We start from the raw sequence: 19,348 nt of genomic DNA on the forward strand, positions 1-19,348 counted from the left end.
GGTGACTACAGAAAACGAATCTGCTGCCCCAGGTGGGCGGGGCCAGGCCCAGGTCAGCACCTGGGGCCTTCAGTCTAGACACCCACACCTGCCTGCCCCACCCCGGACAGGAAGGTTCTATCGGAACCCAGCCCCACCGGTGAAGAGGACCTAACATTGCTCTTGCGTCTTCACTACAAAGCAGCCCACGTCCTAATCCCCGGAACACGTGACAGTGAGCTTACATGGCAAAAGGGACTTTGCAGATGTGACTGAGTGAGAGACCTTGACTTAGGACTTTAGCATGGGTCATCCAGGCAGGGACCCAATCCGATCACCTGGGCCCATAAAAGCAGAGACCCTTCCCCAGCTGCGGTCAAAGATGAAGATGCGAATTCCAAAGAAGGACCGGAGAGACAGCACGTTGTGAGCTTTGAAAATGGAGGAAGGAGGCCCCTGGAGGCTGGAAAAACGAAAGGGAACGGATTCTGCCCTGGGGCCTCCCGAGCAAGCAGCCCTGACTTCACCTCGGTTTTCAGCCAGTGAGACGTGGGTCACATTTCTGACCTACAGAAATGTAAGGAAATAAACGTGTGCTCTTTTAGGGCCCGAAGTTTGTGGCAGTGTGTTATCCTGGCCGGAGAAAACGAACACACACTTGAACCCCTGCATTCTCCCAGATCTTACACTGAGGATTCTACGCTGGTTTCCTGAGTTCAAACTTTAATTTCCCCATTGGGACTAAGAAGCAAGCCCCTTCTAGCTTTTGCTGCCTGCTGCATGCAGACATGCCCACAATGTCCCATGCAGTGACTACACGGACACTGAAAGAAATGACTGAAGAGGCCAGTGAACCACGGTGGTTATTTGAGGGCAGAAAATCTGCACGAGTGGTTCTTCACAGTCTTCTGGGGGGACTTCGAAAACCACAGGTTCCTCGGACCTGCCCCAAACCTTCATGACACTGAGCACTTGCAGTATTTTAAGCTCCATAGTGATTCATCAGCTGTGGCCGGTGCTGAGGACTTGTGTTCTGGAACAGGGACAGGTGACCCCGTTTCCCATCTGAAGCACCGCATCCACTTCCAAAAACCACACTCTGAGATGTAGGCAGAGAAAGTGGATAACGTTCTCATGACAACAACAGGCAAGAAGGATGGGTCAAGGATCCTGGGATTTTTCTCCTAGAGACGGAAAGATACAGGGATTGCGAGAGGGAGGTGGGAGCGAAATACGCTAACAACTGCCCTCAACTAATGAGTTTCCACACGAAAGAAGGATTAAGACTTCTCTGCCTGTCTCTAGGATGGAGGGGCAGACTTCAGTTATTTTTACAGAATTCTCTAATATGGTCATTCTTAATGGGAGAAGGGAAATATCAAAACCACTTGTGAAGTTTTTTTTTTTTTACAAAGTATAATCCCCCATTTCCTGGAAAATCATTGTATTATGTAGTTCTGTTATTTGCTGAGCCAAAACTGGTTTGCCTTGAGAAGCTTGAAGTGAGGGTTTGGTTACATAAACTGCATTAGAATATTTAGAAGGGGCTTGAGAACCACTAGTGAACAGTCTCAGAAGCCTAAGATGGAATTCATCCCTCCATCTACCCACCTCTTCACCTTCTCATCATCCATCTATCCACCCATCCATCCACCGAACACTGATGGAGGTCCTACCATGAATCAGCTACTTACTGCTCAAGATGCTAAGGATATGGTGATGTGTTAAACACAGGACCTACCCTCAAAGAGCTTACGTTCTATTGAGAGAAACAGCAAACAAAAGTAAACAAAAGTAAACAAAAATGTGATTTTAGATAGTGATAAAAAACTACAAAGAAGCATACAGGATTCTACACTCAGAAGGGGATTGTTTGGAAACCTGCAAACAGAATTATTCTTCCTCTTGGTAAGAATGTGGCAAGATATAATCAAACAACAGCTGAGCAGTAACACTGGAGGGTGTTTGAAATTTCTTTATGAAACATATATTTTAAAAGGAAGAAAACAGGATTTAGAAACTGGGAATAAAGTTGTCATTAATCTCTGAAAATTCTTAAACTGATTATTAAACAAATGATTCACGGGCACTTGGAACAGAAAGCAGTGGCCTTCGGGGGCCAGCTTCTCTAAGAGTCATGTCACACTCATCTCATTTCCTTTGTTGACAGGGCTGTCTGATTAATGGGTTGAGGAATACTGTAGACAGAGCACGTCTTGAATCTAAGACCCTTAACCAAGCAACATTCTTACGTAAAGGTCTATTGGAAACAGGCTAAGGAAATGTACTGAAAGAATACTCATAAATGAATTAATCTCGCCCAGGAGGAAGGTCCTATTTCATTTCCTCTTTGTTAATTATGTTTAATGTTCTTACTGTGGCTTAGATGTTACTTACTGGCTCAGATGTTCGTACTATTATTTTGGTAAGCGTTGGATCAATCTGCCCTGTTATTTTAATGTCCCAAAGGGACACTTTGTTCATTCTTTTAATGTAAGTGCAGAATTCTACACTAATCCTCATTTAATTTCTCTGTCATTTTGGAGTATTCCACCCTCTAAGAGCTCTCAATGCGGCATGATGAAAAGACCACATTTTGTACCAGAAATACTGAATAAATGCCCCAATCTGTTACTGACTAGGTGATCCTCTTTGAAGCGTACTCTTCCTGTCTCTAAAACGGAGGTAACACCAGTATTATTATCGCGAGAAACAAAGCGCAGGCAACAAGATACCACGCTCCCTGGAAGTCCCCCCCCCCGGGGGCAGCGCCCTGCCCATGACTCACGACAGTTGGCCTCGTCCTGGCCGTCCTGGCAGTCCCGGTGGCCGTCGCAGCGCCTCCAGTTGGGGATACACTTCTTCGGCTGGTGGCACTCGAACTCAAACCGGTCACACCGCCCCAGCTGGGTGGGCGTGGAGGCAGCAGTGACATTGGCTGGAGAAGAGAGATTCAAAGTTCACTTGTTAGTACTGACGGGGCTGGACAGCAACAGCAACCAATTCGGTGCACTGGAGATTTTGGTGCTTTAGGAATTACGATGGGGACCCGACAAGAGACTTGAGCTCTGGCTAAGACAGCAGATGGACGGATGAGACGCAGGCCTCTCCCCGGGCTCCCTCACAGGACCCCACTGAAGGCGATGGAAGCTACCAAACTTTGGAAGCTGGAAGGAGAAGACAGACAGGGGTGACTGACTAAAGATTCCAGAGTAGGCTGTACTCTACCCTAAACTGTCTGGGGAGAAAGCTAAGAACAGGGGCAACACCACAGAACCCTCAAGAAGCTGGACAATGGTGTCCCTTAGCTGGGAGAGAGGAGGGGACGGTTACACAAGGGACTGACCGAGAGGTGCTAAAGCAGCAGCTGGAACCCTACGGTCCTCCCCTACCCCCCCCCCACGAGATGACCGCCCTTCCACCACCTGAAAGAAGATGGGGGGGGTGTGAACAAACAAGAATACTGTACTGAAAAGGCAGGATTAAACCTAAAGGTTGCTGACCTAAATGGCCATTGATAGATGACTGGATAAAAAAGCTGTGGTATATTTATGCAGTGGAATACTACTCAGCCATAAAAAGAATAAAATAATGCCATTTGCAGCAGCATGGTTGGACCCGGAGATCATCATTCTAAGTGAAGTAAACCAGAAACAGAAAGAAAAATACCATATGATATCACTCATATGTGGAATCTAAAAAAAGAAAAAGAAAAAAAAAACACTAATGAACTCATCTACAAAACAGAAACAAACTTGCAGGCATAGTAAACAATCTTATGGTTACTGGGGGAAAGTGGGGGGGAAAGGATAAATTTGGGAGTTTGACATTTGCAAATGATAACCACTATATAGATAAAAAATAGATTTCTTCCGTACAGCACAGGGAACTGTATTCAGTATCTTATACTAACCTTTAATGAAAAAGAATATGAAAACAAACATATGTATATATATGCATGACTGGGACATTATGCTGCACACCAGAAATTGACAAATTGTAACTGACTGTACTTCAATAAAATAAATAAATTTTAAAATTAAAAAAACAAAAAACAAAAAACTAAAGATTGCTGAATGTGAAGGTCCTTGCCATCTTCCTCAAGAACCCTGGCAGTGAGACCCTTACTCTCCAGGCCAGAGATTATAAAAATCTTCTCTAGGCAAACTGATCACTCTCAGAGACAAAGAGCCCAACCATGAGACTCCAGGCTAACAAGCCCACCCATGTGCGCAGTACTTCTTAGCGTTTTAAAGTCCCTTAAACACAAGAAGCAACCCAGGATTCTCTGAGGAAAACCTGTGACATGAAAAACAGAAACCAATGCAGGCCCTCACTTTCCCCCCAAAAAAGGAAATCTGGAGGAAACAGAGACTTTGTAAGAAGAAAACTTCAAAAATAAATACCTTTGATATGCTCAGAAAGAAAGAATAAACATTTATCTATGAAAAAAACAACCAGATGTCACAAAAAAGGAACAGTACTAAAAATTGTAATGCTATAACAGTTAAAACCACAGTAACTGAAATGGAAAACTTAGTTGAAGCGTTGGAAGACAGAGTTGAGCAAATTGTTCAGAAAGTAGAAAAAGTAAGAGATGAAAGAAAAAAATTTTTTTAAGTTTTAAAAAAGTAAGAGGACCAGATCAGAGGATCTCATATATAAACGACAAGAGTTCCAGGAAGAAAAAGAAGACAGAGAAGAAGATATTAACGGGATATTTCAAGAAAAATTTCCAAAACTAAAATAAATAAATTTCCAGAATGAAAGAGCCCCTCATGTCCAAACATTGGATGGGAAGTGTATCACTGTGAAATTTTTAAACACTGGCATCAAAAGGAAGGATCTACAAGCTTCCAGAGAGTTAGAACAGGTTACCTATAAAAAATACAAATCAAAATGGCTTTGGATTTCCCAAGAGCTGCTTGGTGACAATGGAATAACGTCCTCAAATTTCTGAAGGCAGGATATAAAGCTATAGATAGTATTATTCCAAATTTATAAAAAAATATATAAAGAAATCAATGAAGCGGAAACATATTAACTTAGGCGATATCCAAAAATGTGAAAGCAGTTTCTCTGGGAAGTGAAAGAACAGGAAATTAAAATTTTTATTATACCTCTTTTTTATTTTCTAAGTTTTCTGTAATAAACATGTGCCCCCTTTCTAATTAGGGGAAATGTTATTAAAAACTAAAAGAGCAGTGAATAAAAAGAAGGCCACGCTCAGAGGAACCAGAAGGACTTGGGTTCGAGCCTGAGTCTACGCCGTGTAGTTGCAGGAGCACAGATGAAGTCTCCAAACTCTCTGTCTCCTGGTCGGTGAGACGGGGAAAGGGAACAGCGCTTAGAGCAGCTGACAGCTGCAGAGGGTTCTGATAACAGCCTGCTGGGGGCATCTAAGCCGAGAAGAAGCAGGTCTGTCCAGAGTGCGTGAGGAGCCCCGCTTGGCAGAAGAGAGAAGCAAAGGCAGGCAAGAAGGGGCAGCTCAAACAGGGCCTTGAAAATAGGACTCAAGGGTTAGGGTTTGTCCTCTGGACAAAAGGACACGAGGAAACCGGTGGCGATTTTAAACAGGGAAGAGATGGGATGGAAACAGTCTTAAAGGAGAAAAATCAGACTGCTGACTTAGAGGTTTGCTAAAAAAAAGTTATGGAAACCTATAGCAAATGATCATCTATTGTCTTATTATAACTGAGTTTGAAATGCAAACCTGCTGAGGAAAGGGGACAGCTCTACCGGGGGTTAAGGGCGTGCCCTGGCGGGGTCTCCCCAGTTACTGCGGCTCCAGCAATGGCCACTGCGCAGACCTCCACGTGCCTCCCTGCGTCCGGCCACTAGATGGCAGTGCTTACCCTTCGTTTAGCAGGATGCCAGCCAACCAGCCAGCAGACTTGGGCTCTGCCCCCGAGAGTGTAATACACACACTGACACCTCCCTGTAATTCCCACTGTAACTTCCTGTGGGGAGGAAGCAAAGGAGAGGCAGCGAAAGACGGGGGGGAAAGCAGGGTGGCCGGCCTTCTCTTGCAGGAAGACCAGACGGCAGTGAGAGACATGCAGTTCTGAGTTCCCAGGGGTCTCCCTGCTCTGGGGGTGAGAAGCGGTCTGGCCACAGAGTGGGGTCCCAGAAGGCAGGACCCAAAGGTCCTCTCCATAAAGCAGGTGCCACGGGGCAGGGCCGGCGCCGGCACTCACCAGGGGAGGGGCAGGCTTCCTCGTCCGAGCCGTCTGCGCAGTCTCGGTACCCGTCGCACACCCAGCTGTCCATCACACAGGCCCCGCTGCTGCAGCGGAAGTAATTGGGCAGACACGTGGAGGGCCCGGGCGTAGGGGAGGGAAGGATATGTGAATCTGGGGAAAACACCAAGCAAGGAAACCCAAGATGTTACAAGGAGCATCGCGGATCTCAGACCAAAACGTGACCGAACCCCAGTACGCGCGTCCCAGGGTTAGCGGCGCCAGCCTGGGGAGGCCAGTGTCAGGCCCAGCTCTGGACAGCGGCTCAACTAAAAGTCATTTATGAGGGGGCGTCAGAACAGACAGCATTCCTTCCCCTTTTCTGAGGCAGATTCACTTTACTGTGATATTGGATTGGGGCCAATATCTAGATGAGTTTGCTTTCACAGGGTCTCACGCAGGCTGGTGGAAGAAAGGAGACTCAGAATGCAGAGGGCGGGTGGGAGAAGGCCTACCGAGGCCGAACACTGCTGTGGTTAACTCCAGCGCCACCACCCCGAGACGCGGCTCAGACAGGAGATCACCAGAAAGGAAAGGTGTGCCCCTGGCACGTGTCACGCACACGTAAATGTATCACAACACACATCACCCAGAGACCCTGTCAAAATACAGACCCCACGGGAGGCCTCCAATGGAATCAAAGATGGCACTTCTAACAGGGAGCTGCAGGTCTGCACATCTGCAGACCACACTCACTCAGAGGAGCCCCTGTGCCCTGGAAAGCAGGCCCCTGGGGACAGGAGGGACCAACTGCACTGATTTCCCAATGGGAGGGGGAGTAAAATGCACTCAGAGTTACCCCCCACCCAAATCACTGCCTAAGCCAGGCACTGGAGACTCGCTGAATGCCGTGGGGATGGGTGGGAAGACTCCAGTGTGTTCCAGCTGCGGGGCTGGCCCGGGACCCTCACCTCCGCAGTCCTTCTCGTCAGACCAGTCCCCGCAGTCGTTCTCCCGGTCACACTTCCACCTGCTGGGGATGCAGCGGCCATTCTCACACTGGAACTGGAAGTAGCGGGAGCAGTTTGGGGTCTCCGTGGGGTTTTCTGGGGAGGCAAACCACACGGCTGGTCAGTCGTCTGACCTGCCCGGGTGTAAACACAGAGCTCCGAGGACACGCACCAGAGTCCTGGGGCAGCCCATGTGACACTCCCAGAGAAAGATCAGGCAGATTCTGGGACCCAGAGGGAGACAAAAGCCATATCCACAAACTCGACCAAAGCCCACCCTCCTGGATCCCAAACCATGTTCCCTGACCCACGTTTCTACAGCTTGCAAACGATGCCTGAGTTTCCATCCTGACACTTGACCAAAGGGAAGACCAAACTAGTGATGATAACTGGAGGGTGACAGTGACTCTATTTCCTCGTGGCCTCTGTAACCATTAGTGGGGGGGGGGGAACACTCCAAAATTCTTAGCATAATTCTCCTACCGTATTCCTTATACATAACGTGAACTTCCCCACAAGGGAAAGAAAAGGAAATGGAAGAAACCCCCCTGACACCTGCTAGGGGGCATGTTTCTGCTTTAAGACTCAATTCCTCTCATGCAGACTCAAGAGTGGGCAGGAACCACGGCTGAGGAGGGAGAAGGTCAAGCCGGCGTGGGAGGGGGCCGAGCGCCCCCCCGAACCACAGGCGCCGTGGAACCGAAGATGGGGCTGAGCGTGGCAGAGCGCGGTCTCCTTACCGCAGCTGGCCTCGTCGGAGGCATCGCCGCAGTCGTCCGTCCCGTCGCACTTCCAGATCATACTGATGCACACTCCGTTCTGACACTGGAAACTGAGCTCATCACACACCGTGTGGAACTCGGGGCCTTGGGCTAGAGAAGGAAGAAACATCACAAAATCCAGGTGACTCCCGTCCTGAAGAGTTCAAAGTAGCGACGCTGTTTGTAAACCAGAGGAGAGAACAAACGGCCTCCCCCGAGAGACTGGCCGGCCGACGGGGTCCTTGAAAGCAGAAGTCAGCTGAAGGCCTGGCCCCTGGCCACTCAGAATGCGGTGGCATTTGGGGAAAAGGTCTTTAAAGGGTTAATTCCACAGCAATAAGGTCATGAGGGTGGAGCCCCACCTAACAGGACCGGTGTCCTTACAAGGAAAGTAAAGTTGGGCCCAGAGAGGAGCAGCAGGAAGACCACGCGAGGTCACAGGGAGAGGACAGCCACCGCCAGGCCAGGGAGAGAGGCCTCAGCGCAAAGCGACCCTGCCGACGTGTGGCCTCAGACTCCCAGGCTCCAGAACCAAGAAAACACCTGTCTGTTGTTTAAGGCCCCCGGCCTGTGGGCGCCCGCTGTGGCGGCCCGGGAGAGCTAATACGAGTACCCGCCACACGCAGGACAGTTTGGGGGGCGGGGCTGCAGCGGCGAACAAGACACGGACCTGCCCACGTGCGCATGCCCGTTCCAGCCGGGGGAGGCGGGCTGCAAGATCAGTGTGCACAGGGGACCTCAGTGCAGTGAAGACACTGGAGCAAGGGAAGGGGGCCACTCAGGGACGGGGCGTCTGTGGGAGAAGGTGACACCTGAGCCAAGATCTCGGTCATCCTCTGTCCTCTCTTTTATCCAGACACCAAGAGCTGACAAGAATGCATCTGAAGCAGCAAATGTGAGTCTTCCTTAGAAAAGGCAAGACTGGACACTCAACGGAGACCTGTAAACTGGACCAAGGCGGCCCACCCCCTTGGTTTCCCCAGGGCCCGAGAGCGACCGGCGAATGCCACCCTGCCCCACTCACAGCAGCCGGCGAATGCCACATCCTCATCTGAGCCGTCGCGGCACTGGACGATGCCGTCACACACCATGGAGTGGAACAGGCACTGCTGGCGGTTCTTACACACAAAGTCCATGAAGCGAGTGCAGAGGGGCTCTGGAAGGGAACGGCAAGGAGAAGAGGCCGTAAGCATCTGGGGCTGGGGGCCTCGCAGGCCCTGGGAGGGTGCACCCTGGCCTGACGCACATTCAGGAGGCGGCAGCTAACGGGCACCGTCGCTGAGGCGTGCTGTGTGCCAAACCCTGAGCTAAAGCACCTGACGCAGAAGCACATCGTTAAGCCCCCAGGACAGCAGCAGGAGAGGTTTTATTGTCCTGTTCTCTAAGCGGGGCACGGGGGATGGAAGGTGGCATCAAGTATGTCGCCCAGAGCACACAGCTGATGACGGTAAAGCCAAAACGGACGCCCAGAGCTGTCTGACGTCAACTCCCTGATCTTATCACTCTTAAAATAATGCTGACTCTCCAATACGGGGGTCGGCAAACTTCTACGAAGGGCCAGTGTCATGGACTGAACTGTGCCTGCCCCCGGCTTATATGCTATGTATCTGGAGACAGGGCCTTTAAAGACATAATCAGGGTTAACGGAGATAAATAAGGATAAAAAGATCAGCAGGACGGGTGTCCTCAGAAGAAGAGGCACCAGAGATGCAGACACGGAGAAAATGCCGCGCGAGGACCCGAGAGAAGACACCTTCCGACCCGCCCCTGGGTCTCCAGCCTGCTGTTCTCAAGGTGAGTGTCACTGACTCGCAACCACCTTTCTGGGTCTAAAGAAAACGGGACAGAAAGGGTCACCCGGCCTGAAGATGCTACCCGAGTGATAATGAGCAACACTGGTCAAAAGAATAAAGTGGGAGAAATAAGTGTCCGGGTCAAAACCGTGGGTCGGTTCGTAGGACACACAGCAACTGAACAGTGGTGACCACTAACCGTGCCCTAATTCCACCATCGCTGGCCACATACCCCTTCTCCTTGCTCTCCTTCACCCACACCAAGCCTCCCTGCTGTGGCCAGCCTCTCGAAGTCCCAGTCAAGCACCCAGGGTCACCTAACAGCAAGCAGGTACTGAGGAAGTGAAAGGGTGTAGTCCAGTGTGTGCCGGTCCCCCCACCACGGCCAGGTGCCTCCCGGTGGCAGGGCCTCACCGCAGTGCTGCTCGTCGGAGCCGTCGGAGCAGTCGTGCAGACCGTCGCAGTGTTTGCTGGACGGGATGCAGGTGCCATTCGGGCAGCGGAATCCATTGCACTTCTTCTCTGAAATCCATTTCAATAAGAAGGATAAGGAAACAGGCAGACACTCATGTCCATTATGGGGGACGCTTAAATGTGTACCACACCCACAGGCACAATTAGTCAACAGCTATCACAGTCGCCAGTGGGTACACAGTGGGACCCAGCAATGGCGCGTTAGAAAGGCAATCTACCTAAGCAACTGTAAAATAATGGAGGTCCGAGGTTATTCACTGCAACACTGTCTGTAACAGACTGAAAACCACCTACATATCTATCCATCAATGGGGGGCTGTGTAATAAATTACCGTGCACTAGAACGCTAGACTGTTACAAAGGGATCCAGGAAGCACTCTGTAAAAACACGTCCTCAATATAGGACACGTGATAGGTGGGAAAAAACAAAGTACAAAACAACGTGCGTAGCATACTACTTGTGTAAAACAGGGCAAGAGTACGTAGTATATTAATATTTGTACATACGCACAAAAATATTCTGAAAGGAGAGGACCACAATGTGGGAGCGCTGGGCAGATGGGGAGAAAACCATTTACTGTTTACCTTTATATACTTTTTCCATTTTGAACTATGTGACTGTGTTACCTACTCAAAAAACTATTTTTTTAAAGAAAAGTAGAAGTGGGTAGAAAAAAGAAAAATATGAATTCCGATTATAAACCCTGATTTTTTTTAAAGCTCTCTGAAATCACTCACCATCTTAATTCTTCAGGAATTCTAAACCAAAGCCCTTTTGGAGGAAGTTTGTCCCAGAAATGTTAAGAATCTTAGGTCTCATACTTAGCACAGAATCCTGAACACCGGGTCACCCTTTCTCCTGAGCAGGAAACTACTGCCGGACATTACGCTTAAAAATCACTCTAGCAGGTCAGTTGCAAACCCAACTCCTGGCAGAAAAGCTCCAGGAAGATGAGGTATAAGGCAAGAAAATGTGTTTTAATCCTGTAAAAAGTCATCATTTCTGGAAGACTATCCAAAAGACATCAAGAACAGTAAATGGGTGCCGTGAGTTGGGGAAACAGTCACTGTCACTCAGTATAAAAAGGTTTCTCAAAAGTATAAATAACATGTATACTACACGAGACAAACTTCCACTCACTCAGTTAGTGAAAACACCTAAAATGTACAATCAAGGGAGACCCGGGGAAACATACACTCTGGTGCTGAAGGAGATCCTCTCGGTATAATCACTTGGAAATGAAATCTGTATACACCTAACAAGAATCATGAAGACTGAGCAGAACCTTTGATCCAGCATGTCTATACTGAAGAACGAACCCCAGGAAGTATCTCAAAGGAAAACTAAGCCTTCATTTCCAAGGACATGAATAGCTTTACTATGCAGAACAGTGTAAAACTGAAATTACCCAACTGCCCGACCAGGAAGTGACCGAGTAAACTAAGAACAATACAAAGAGAATACGCACCTGCCGTGAGAAAGCTAACTACAGCAACACACAGACACGCGGGAAAGTCTTTGTCCAATACTGTGTCGTGAAAGGAGCAGAGTATGGAACAACACGTAGACAATGACCACAGCTCCGCGAACATGAGGGATGCACGGTATGAAACAACAGCAAGTGTGTCTATTGGTCTCCACCCTTGGTTACAGGCATAAAGCTCCTAGAAACCTTATAACTTTCTGGGTGACAGGAGAGTCTTTTGTTCTAATGAGGTGACTCCTGGACACTGTTAGGAGGGGGACTGGTCACCAGAGAAACCATGCCAGGATTAGAAGCTTGGAGCTCTCCACCCCACCTCCCACCCTCCTGGAAGAGGGGAGAGGTCAAGACTGAGTTAGACATGGATCATGCCTATGTGATGAGACCCCCTAACCCTCAAAATCCCAAAAGTCCATGGTCCAGAGCGCCTCCAGTTTGCTGAAGACATGGAGGAATAAAGCCAGGAATTAATAATAACTATACCCTAACCTTTAAAAACTGTGAATCACTATATTGTATACTTGTAACATAAATATTGTACATCAACTATACTTCAGTTTAAATAATATATTGTAAAATACATGAAGTTTTTAAAAAATATTTGAATAAATAGAAATAAACCTAATTACCTCCCTCCCCCACAAAAAACAATAATAAATAAATAAATAAATAATTTTTTAAAAATTCAGTGTGGAAAAGCATTTTATATGCTGTGTGTGTGTAGCAGCTATTCTGTGGTTAACTTCTATTGTGAAGGTGACCGACTCCCTCAGAATTCTTTTAAAAATCAATTATACCGAAAAAGTTCTTCCTTACAAGTGGTAAGCCATTTTCCCAAAGGACCAAAACAGAGACCTCTTAGCCGTAAAATACACCACTTATACGGGAACTGCTGGCTAATTCCTAGCAGAGTACTGGCAGTGTGACCGTATGTAGTGCCCTGGGAGGGTTAGCGGGTTTCTGTTTCTTTTCTTCAAAGTTGTTATGGACAAGCAGTGACGCAACCTGCTCGCCCAAGAATCAAGACCACAAAACACAGGGTCCACGGGGCAGGGAAGGGGCGCACGGACGTGTGGGCTGGCTGGCGGTCAGGGTGGGCACCCAGGCAGAGCGGGACTCCCTCCCATCTCCTGGTCCATCGGCTGCCTCTTTCCCTGAACAGCAGACACGGGAGAAGCTCCGGGTGGGGGGCCAAAGCATACGTATTTACCGCAGTTGACTGGGTCCTCGTCAGAGCCATCCTGGCAATCCATGTCACCGTCACACGCCCACCGCCGGGGGATGCAGTGCCCCTTGTGGCACTGGAAGCTGGAGGCCTCGCAGGTGTGGTAGATGGCTGCCCGGGAAAGACAAGGGAAACTGTCACAGCCTCCCTCACCTCCGCTCCCCCATCAGCCACCGGGGGCGACTGGAGAGCAGGCTGGTACCAGGTCATTGGCATGAATCCAAGTGTCAGCTTCTCCTTGCCCAGGAGGCAGGCATCTGGGGCCGCCCTGAAGGTGGAGTGCAGGCTCGAGTCTCTGGGTTTACAGACTTTACACAAGCACATGTTAAAAAATCCCTCACTTTCCTAACAACCTATGACATAAGGTTATCCAGCTTTCACAGGTGAGAAGCAGGCTCAGGAGACGAAGAAGCCTGCCCACCTTCACAAAGGTAACCGAGTCACAGCACCAGGGCTGCCCAAGCCCAAAGCCTGGGCTTTCTCCACTCGACCAGGCCACTTCAGCTTCTCACTCATCCAGATTCTGCAGGATGAGGTGAGGCAGCGTGCGCTCAGGGGACTGCGTTCTAGACCTGGTCCGGCCACTGTGTGAGCGGCTTCAATTTCATCATCTGTATTGATATCTAAGGGCCCTCAGAAGTTCCGAAGGGCCGTGATTTTATAATTCTAAATAAACTACCCAATTTCAACTATGGAAAAACCTCAGGTCCAAACAGCATAAAAGACATATCCAAAGTCACAAAGAAAGCAGCCTCCAGAACCCAGAACGGTCTCACTTTCTGGATAGTCAAGAGCCACATCCACCAGCCAACAATCCATGGCGTCCACTACCATCAGTAAGAGGGAAAAAAAAAAAGGCAAGCGAAACAGAGTCACTACTATAAATGAACAGGCTCATTTGCATACATGGGCTGAGGCCACCTGGAAGTCATTCAGGAAACATCTCAAAACCTCGGCCAAAGACTGGTTCAAATACAGCGTCTGCCTCAAAGCCAACCAACACGGCTAACCACCTTGTCCATCAGATTTCCCTTCCCTCCTCTGACACAGAAAGCAGTCTGTCTGTTCATGGCTGAATGAAAGCCAGGACCGCCCTTGTTGACAAACAGCACAAAATAATGTAACCAAGACTGTCGGGCTCTCTGTTGGTTTAACTGTGTGGACAGGACACGTCCTCACGACAGAAGGAGGCGAAACAAACAAAAGCGGGTTGTTGCGTGCAAGCCACAGTTATCTATCCGATCAGCGCGACTCAAGGGTTGGGAGAGTGAGCTTCCGGCGCCCTCCCATAATTTCTACTGAACTTGAGGCTGTTTTTTTTTTTTTTTTTGCAATAGCCTAAAATACAAAGCACCCGGCTTTTCAAACCACTTTAAAACAAATGGTGGTCCACTATCTGTTGTCTTATCTCCCCAAACACCAAGGCTATAGCTGGTAGCATGCAAGTAAGTCTACAGGAAGTTTCCATATTTCACAACCTTTGGCACTCAGGATTCATTCAACATCTTGTTAAATATACGTATCCCTGATAAGAGGAGTAAGTGTATCACGCATGTTACGTGAGCTTTGCCCCAGTAACAGCCACTGTCTGGAATACTTTTGATTTATTGCTTTTACAAATCTGACAGCCCTTTAAGCCTTGCTCGCATTCATAAAAGATCCTGTCGCCTCCACACAATGCCCTACTGAGGTCCTTGTCATTATGCAGCCTCCTCATTTCACTTTCGACTGAAAACAATTTCAGAGTGCGAACAGAGCTTCCAAATGACAATTCTGGGAGGCATGTTTGAGATCTCCAGATTCTATCACAGAAGCTGAGCTGAGAAAGACCTAATTAATTTGCACAGTTTTACTCATGTGGCCAGGCTGGGACTGGAATGCTTAATACAATCTCTGTTTCTGAATTTTCTGCCTGCTGAGTAACTTACTAGCTCTCTGACATTGAGTGTCTGGTGAATAATACGTGCTTAATCGGTGATTTTTTTTTTTTAATTACAAGGTGGGAAGAGATGGACTTTAATTCACACTAAAGAACTTGGGGAAGATAAGGAAGAACCCTTTGCATAGCAGGACTCACTGCGGCTGTAAGATCAGAAGGGCTAGTGGGTAAACGATCAGGAAATCAGAACATCAGGGTTCGTAAGAGAGGCCACTCTCCTCCAACTTAGTCTCTGACTTGGGACAGAGCTCTCCCGACTCAGGAAGACCCTCTGCAAAAGGCATTAGCCAAATAAAAGTGGGGCAGAAGAGATGAATTAACTACATGACAGGAAAAGCAGTGCCTAATTATAAAGCACTGGACAATCAAGAAGTGAATGAGGAAAAAGTTGTGCTAACATCAACACAACTTGAATGAGTAACAACGTAGCAAAGCCACACAGAGCATAAGAAATAGGATGCTGAAAAATAGAAGGCAGATATGGGAAAAGAACCAAATAGAAATTCTAGATATAAAAAAAATATAGTCCTGCACCTGCAACCCCAATGTTCATAGCAGCACTATTTACAATAGCCAAGACATGGAAAACAGCCTAAATGTCCATCAGCGGATGACTGGATAAAGAAGAGGTGGTATATTTATGTGATGGAATACTATTCAGCCATAAAAATGACAACACACACAATTTGCAGCAACATGGATGTTCCTGGAAAATGTCATTCTAAGTGAAGTAAGCCAAAAAGAGAAGGAAAAATACCATATGAGATCACTTATATGAGGAATCTTAAAAAACAAAACAAAACAAAACATAAATACAAAACAGAAACAGACTCATAGACATAGAATACAAACTTGTGGTTGCCAAGGGGCAGGGGATGGGAAGGGACAGACTGGGATTTTAAAATACAGAATAGATAAACAAGATTATACTGTATAGCACAGGGAAATATATACAAGATCTTGTGGTAGCTCATAGTGAAAAAAAAAATGTGACAATGAATATATACGTATGTTCATATAAAACTGAAAAATTGTGCTCTACACTAGAATTTGACACAACATTGTAAAATGACTATTACTCAATAAAAAAATGTAAGAAAAAAAAATACATATATATAGTCCTGGACATAAAACCAGCTCAGTGGATGAGGGAAATAGCTGATTAGATTCAGCTGAAAAGAGAATTGTTGGACTGGAAGAGAAGTCTGAGGAAGTAACTCAGCTTCTAGCCCAGAGTTATAAGGAGACAGTAAATGTAAAAACAGGAGGCATGAACGTCAGAACAAGACAGTCCAACAAATGAATGGCCGAGGGTGCTGCTGAACTCGGGGCCAGAGAAAGCAGCCAACAGACAGAGCTGACAGATAGTGGCCGTAATTTCCCAGAATCGATGAAAAACATAAATCCTCAGATTTTGGAAGGAAAAACACATAGGATAAATAAAAATTATTCCACACCGAGGCAGGTAAAACTGCATAAAAAAACAAAAACAAAATGCAAAAATACCTAAACATGAAACTAGAGAGAAAAGGATGTCAGACTGCTGTCTGAACAGGTTAATCTCACAGGAGAATTTAAATCAGCACCAAAGAGGCCAGAAGGAAACGGGATAATTCTATCAAAATACTTCAGGGAAAATTACTACACATCTAGAAATCCAGGTCCACCTGAATTCAGTTTTGAGACTGAAATAAAGACATGTTTATATAAACAAAATGTCAAAAGGGTTTCCTACTCACAGACTCCTGCTGCAAGAAACACTGAAGGATGCACATGGGAGGGAAGCAGAGGTTAAGTGGCAGGCAGGTTCCTCTAAAGAAGTTTTGTTATTAAAAAACACCAACGAAGACTACCTCTAGGATTTTTAAGATGTGAAACTAAAATACTAAGTATTTCATGTTTTAAAATACTAAATATGTACTAAGTACGTCACTACTGAAACTGTGGGCAGAGGCTCGAATCAAAGCATTCTGAAGTCCTTGCTGGTCTAGGGGAGGGGAAAATATTAAGAACACGCATAAGATGTCCAGGGCAACAGCTAGAAAAACAGAAATAAAAGGTTTAAGTTCAAAAATCAACACAGCGGGGTGGGGAAAAGGAAACTCAATCCCATGGAAAGCAAAACAGGGTTGGGTGGGAGGAGCCAAGAAAACGCGGGGTGCAGACCTTGCATGCGAGCTGAGGCTGACGGGAAGTCAGCTGGCCTCGACCCATTTTCCTTGGCTTTGCGTAGGACTTAATTTATTAGCCCAGGAAATGAAATGCCAGGCCACACATCTTCATGAGGCTCACATCTGACCTCTGGCTATTTTGGGATGACGAAGGAGGAGAATCAACTTTAAAAGGTTTGGAAGAAGAGCCACTGGAACAAGGCTGCAGACATGGTGCGGGCACTCTACATTTTCCCCAGGAAGCCCTGCCAGAGGAAACCAGAGGTAAACCAGGAGTCTGTGGCAAGCCAACTTGTCGAAGGAAAGTTAATTCACCCTGGGGGGACCGGCATGTGCAGCTGAAACACAAGTCTAACAAAGGCAGTTGTGCTAATAAGATGGTCAGTCATCCTGCAACTTACACGCTGAAATGCCCAGGGGCACCCCTACTTTATCGACCAATTATCCAGCCAAACCTAAAGGCTCCAAACAACTCTCATGTGCTTCCTGGGCTGATGGTATTTCCTTTGTGGACCTCAGTTACTCCTCCTCCTGCAGCCCCGTCTTGTATACAGAAGGAAGCAATTAGCTGCAAGTCCTTCCAGAAGCAGGGGTGCAGACACTGGGACTGCACCAGGAAGGGTACAGGGGAAGTTTACAAAAGGGTGGGTTCTGGTCACATCACAGGGCACCCTGTGTGACCTAGCTGGCATTTGAGGAGATCCATTCACTCCTTAAAGCCACGTAAGGCCACCTCCCAGCTAAAGTGCATGGAGGGCTGCAGGTGTGTAAAATCATCCAGTCAATGAAGGTTCTCTGAACGCACACTCTCCAGGTGCTGGGCACTGGGACAACATAAAGAACCACAAGGCAGACCATTTCTGCCCTTCACAAAGCAAATCTAAACCAAAGCAGAACAGCTTTGCATTCAAGTGTGGGGCATGATAACAGATTTACCTTCTTTCCACTTGATTTTATAGGTTAGTAGGCATGCTCTGAGCTCCCAGACGTTGGGCGGTGTAGGGACGGTTGGGGTACTGTGGGGTCAAGGGGGATTAAGACAAGGGATTTGAAAGTGATTCAGTTCACAAGAGTGGAGATCCATTAACAATGGATGGCAAAATGAAGCCCGACTTGCCAGACCTGCCCTCGCCATAGAAGGTTAAAGGAAACATCTTTGCCTCCATCGCTGGAGGCATTTAAGGTAGAACCGAATGACAATTTCTAGAGAAGGTGGCAGAGAAAATTTACTGTCAGGTAGTGGAATTTGTTTTCCTTCCTCCACAACTTCCCCAACTCCTTGCTCTCCCCAAGTCCACCGTAATGTACATGGCCCCTGTTCATTCATTCATTCATTCATAAAAAAGAGTGTAACAAACATGAATGAACCTATCACCCAAAAGAATTAGAACATTATGCCTGCCTTACACCACTCAGCCTTCCTCTGGTATTCTCATGCTGTTTCCCACTTTATTTTCAATGAAATCTCACCCAAAATAGATACAAGCACATTTCAAATTTTCACAGTTTAGGAGACCCCCTGATGTCCCATTCCAGAACATGAGCTAGTTCACTGCTACTCAAAGCAGGGTCCCCAGACCAGAAGCCAGTCTGCAAACCTGTTACTTGTCGTAGGGAAGTAAGAGGCTTGAGCCAAAATGCAAATCAATTCTATCACTCAGGACACTGTTCGGTTAACATTTTTTCATAGCAACACTTTCTTCAATGAAGGAAGCAGACAGTTGGTTAACATTCTGACACAAGCTTGCCATAGAGCAGCTCTCTGAGAATCAGTGAACTCGCTGGTATCACAGGTCCGTTTCTTAGCGCCTAGACTCTGCGATCACGGAGGGCCGTGATGCTGCCCAGCACGTAAATGGGTACGTGTTGCTCAGAGAGTCCGGGAAATACTGACCAGTACAGTTGGCTTCGTCAGACCAGTCCCTGCAGTCGTTGTCCCCGTCACACACCCAGGAGGAGCGGATGCACATGCCAGAGCTGCAACTGTATTCATCGCTCCGGCACTGGTGCATTTCTGCAGGTGAGACCACAGACAAAGATGTGAGGACAAAATTCTGTCTTTGATGACAAACCTCCTTAAAGGTTAGAGATGCACCCAATATCCTCACGATTGCTGATTATCCAGGATGCATGCATGGAAAGACTTGAGCCAGGATTGTGAGATTGTCATTGAGGATGGTGTCTAATCACAGCTGGCCCTCTGTATGTGTGGTTCAACATGGTTGGTTGAATCCAAGGATGCAGAACTTTTGGATAAAGAGGGCCAACTATGGGACCTGAGCATCCTCAGATTTTGGTAACCATGGCAGGTCCTGGGCCAGACCCCCTGTGGT

The 19,348-nt window shown here is 47.4% G+C and overlaps 1 protein-coding gene across 1 annotated transcript in view; it reads right to left on the bottom strand.

The window, feature by feature from the left end:
• The window catches only part of SORL1 (sortilin related receptor 1), a 147,583-nt gene that overhangs the window by 31,555 nt on the left and 96,680 nt on the right, over positions 1–19,348 (bottom strand). The window contains 8 exon segments of the mRNA XM_032472526.1: positions 2,768–2,917; positions 6,177–6,332; positions 7,130–7,264; positions 7,909–8,040; positions 8,954–9,085; positions 10,137–10,244; positions 12,891–13,016; positions 18,910–19,029. Coding sequence (XP_032328417.1) covers positions 2,768–2,917; positions 6,177–6,332; positions 7,130–7,264; positions 7,909–8,040; positions 8,954–9,085; positions 10,137–10,244; positions 12,891–13,016; positions 18,910–19,029 — 1,059 coding nt within the window.

Source organism: Camelus ferus, chromosome 33, assembly GCF_009834535.1.
Source record: "Camelus ferus isolate YT-003-E chromosome 33, BCGSAC_Cfer_1.0, whole genome shotgun sequence".
Lineage (NCBI taxonomy): Eukaryota > Metazoa > Chordata > Mammalia > Artiodactyla > Camelidae > Camelus > Camelus ferus.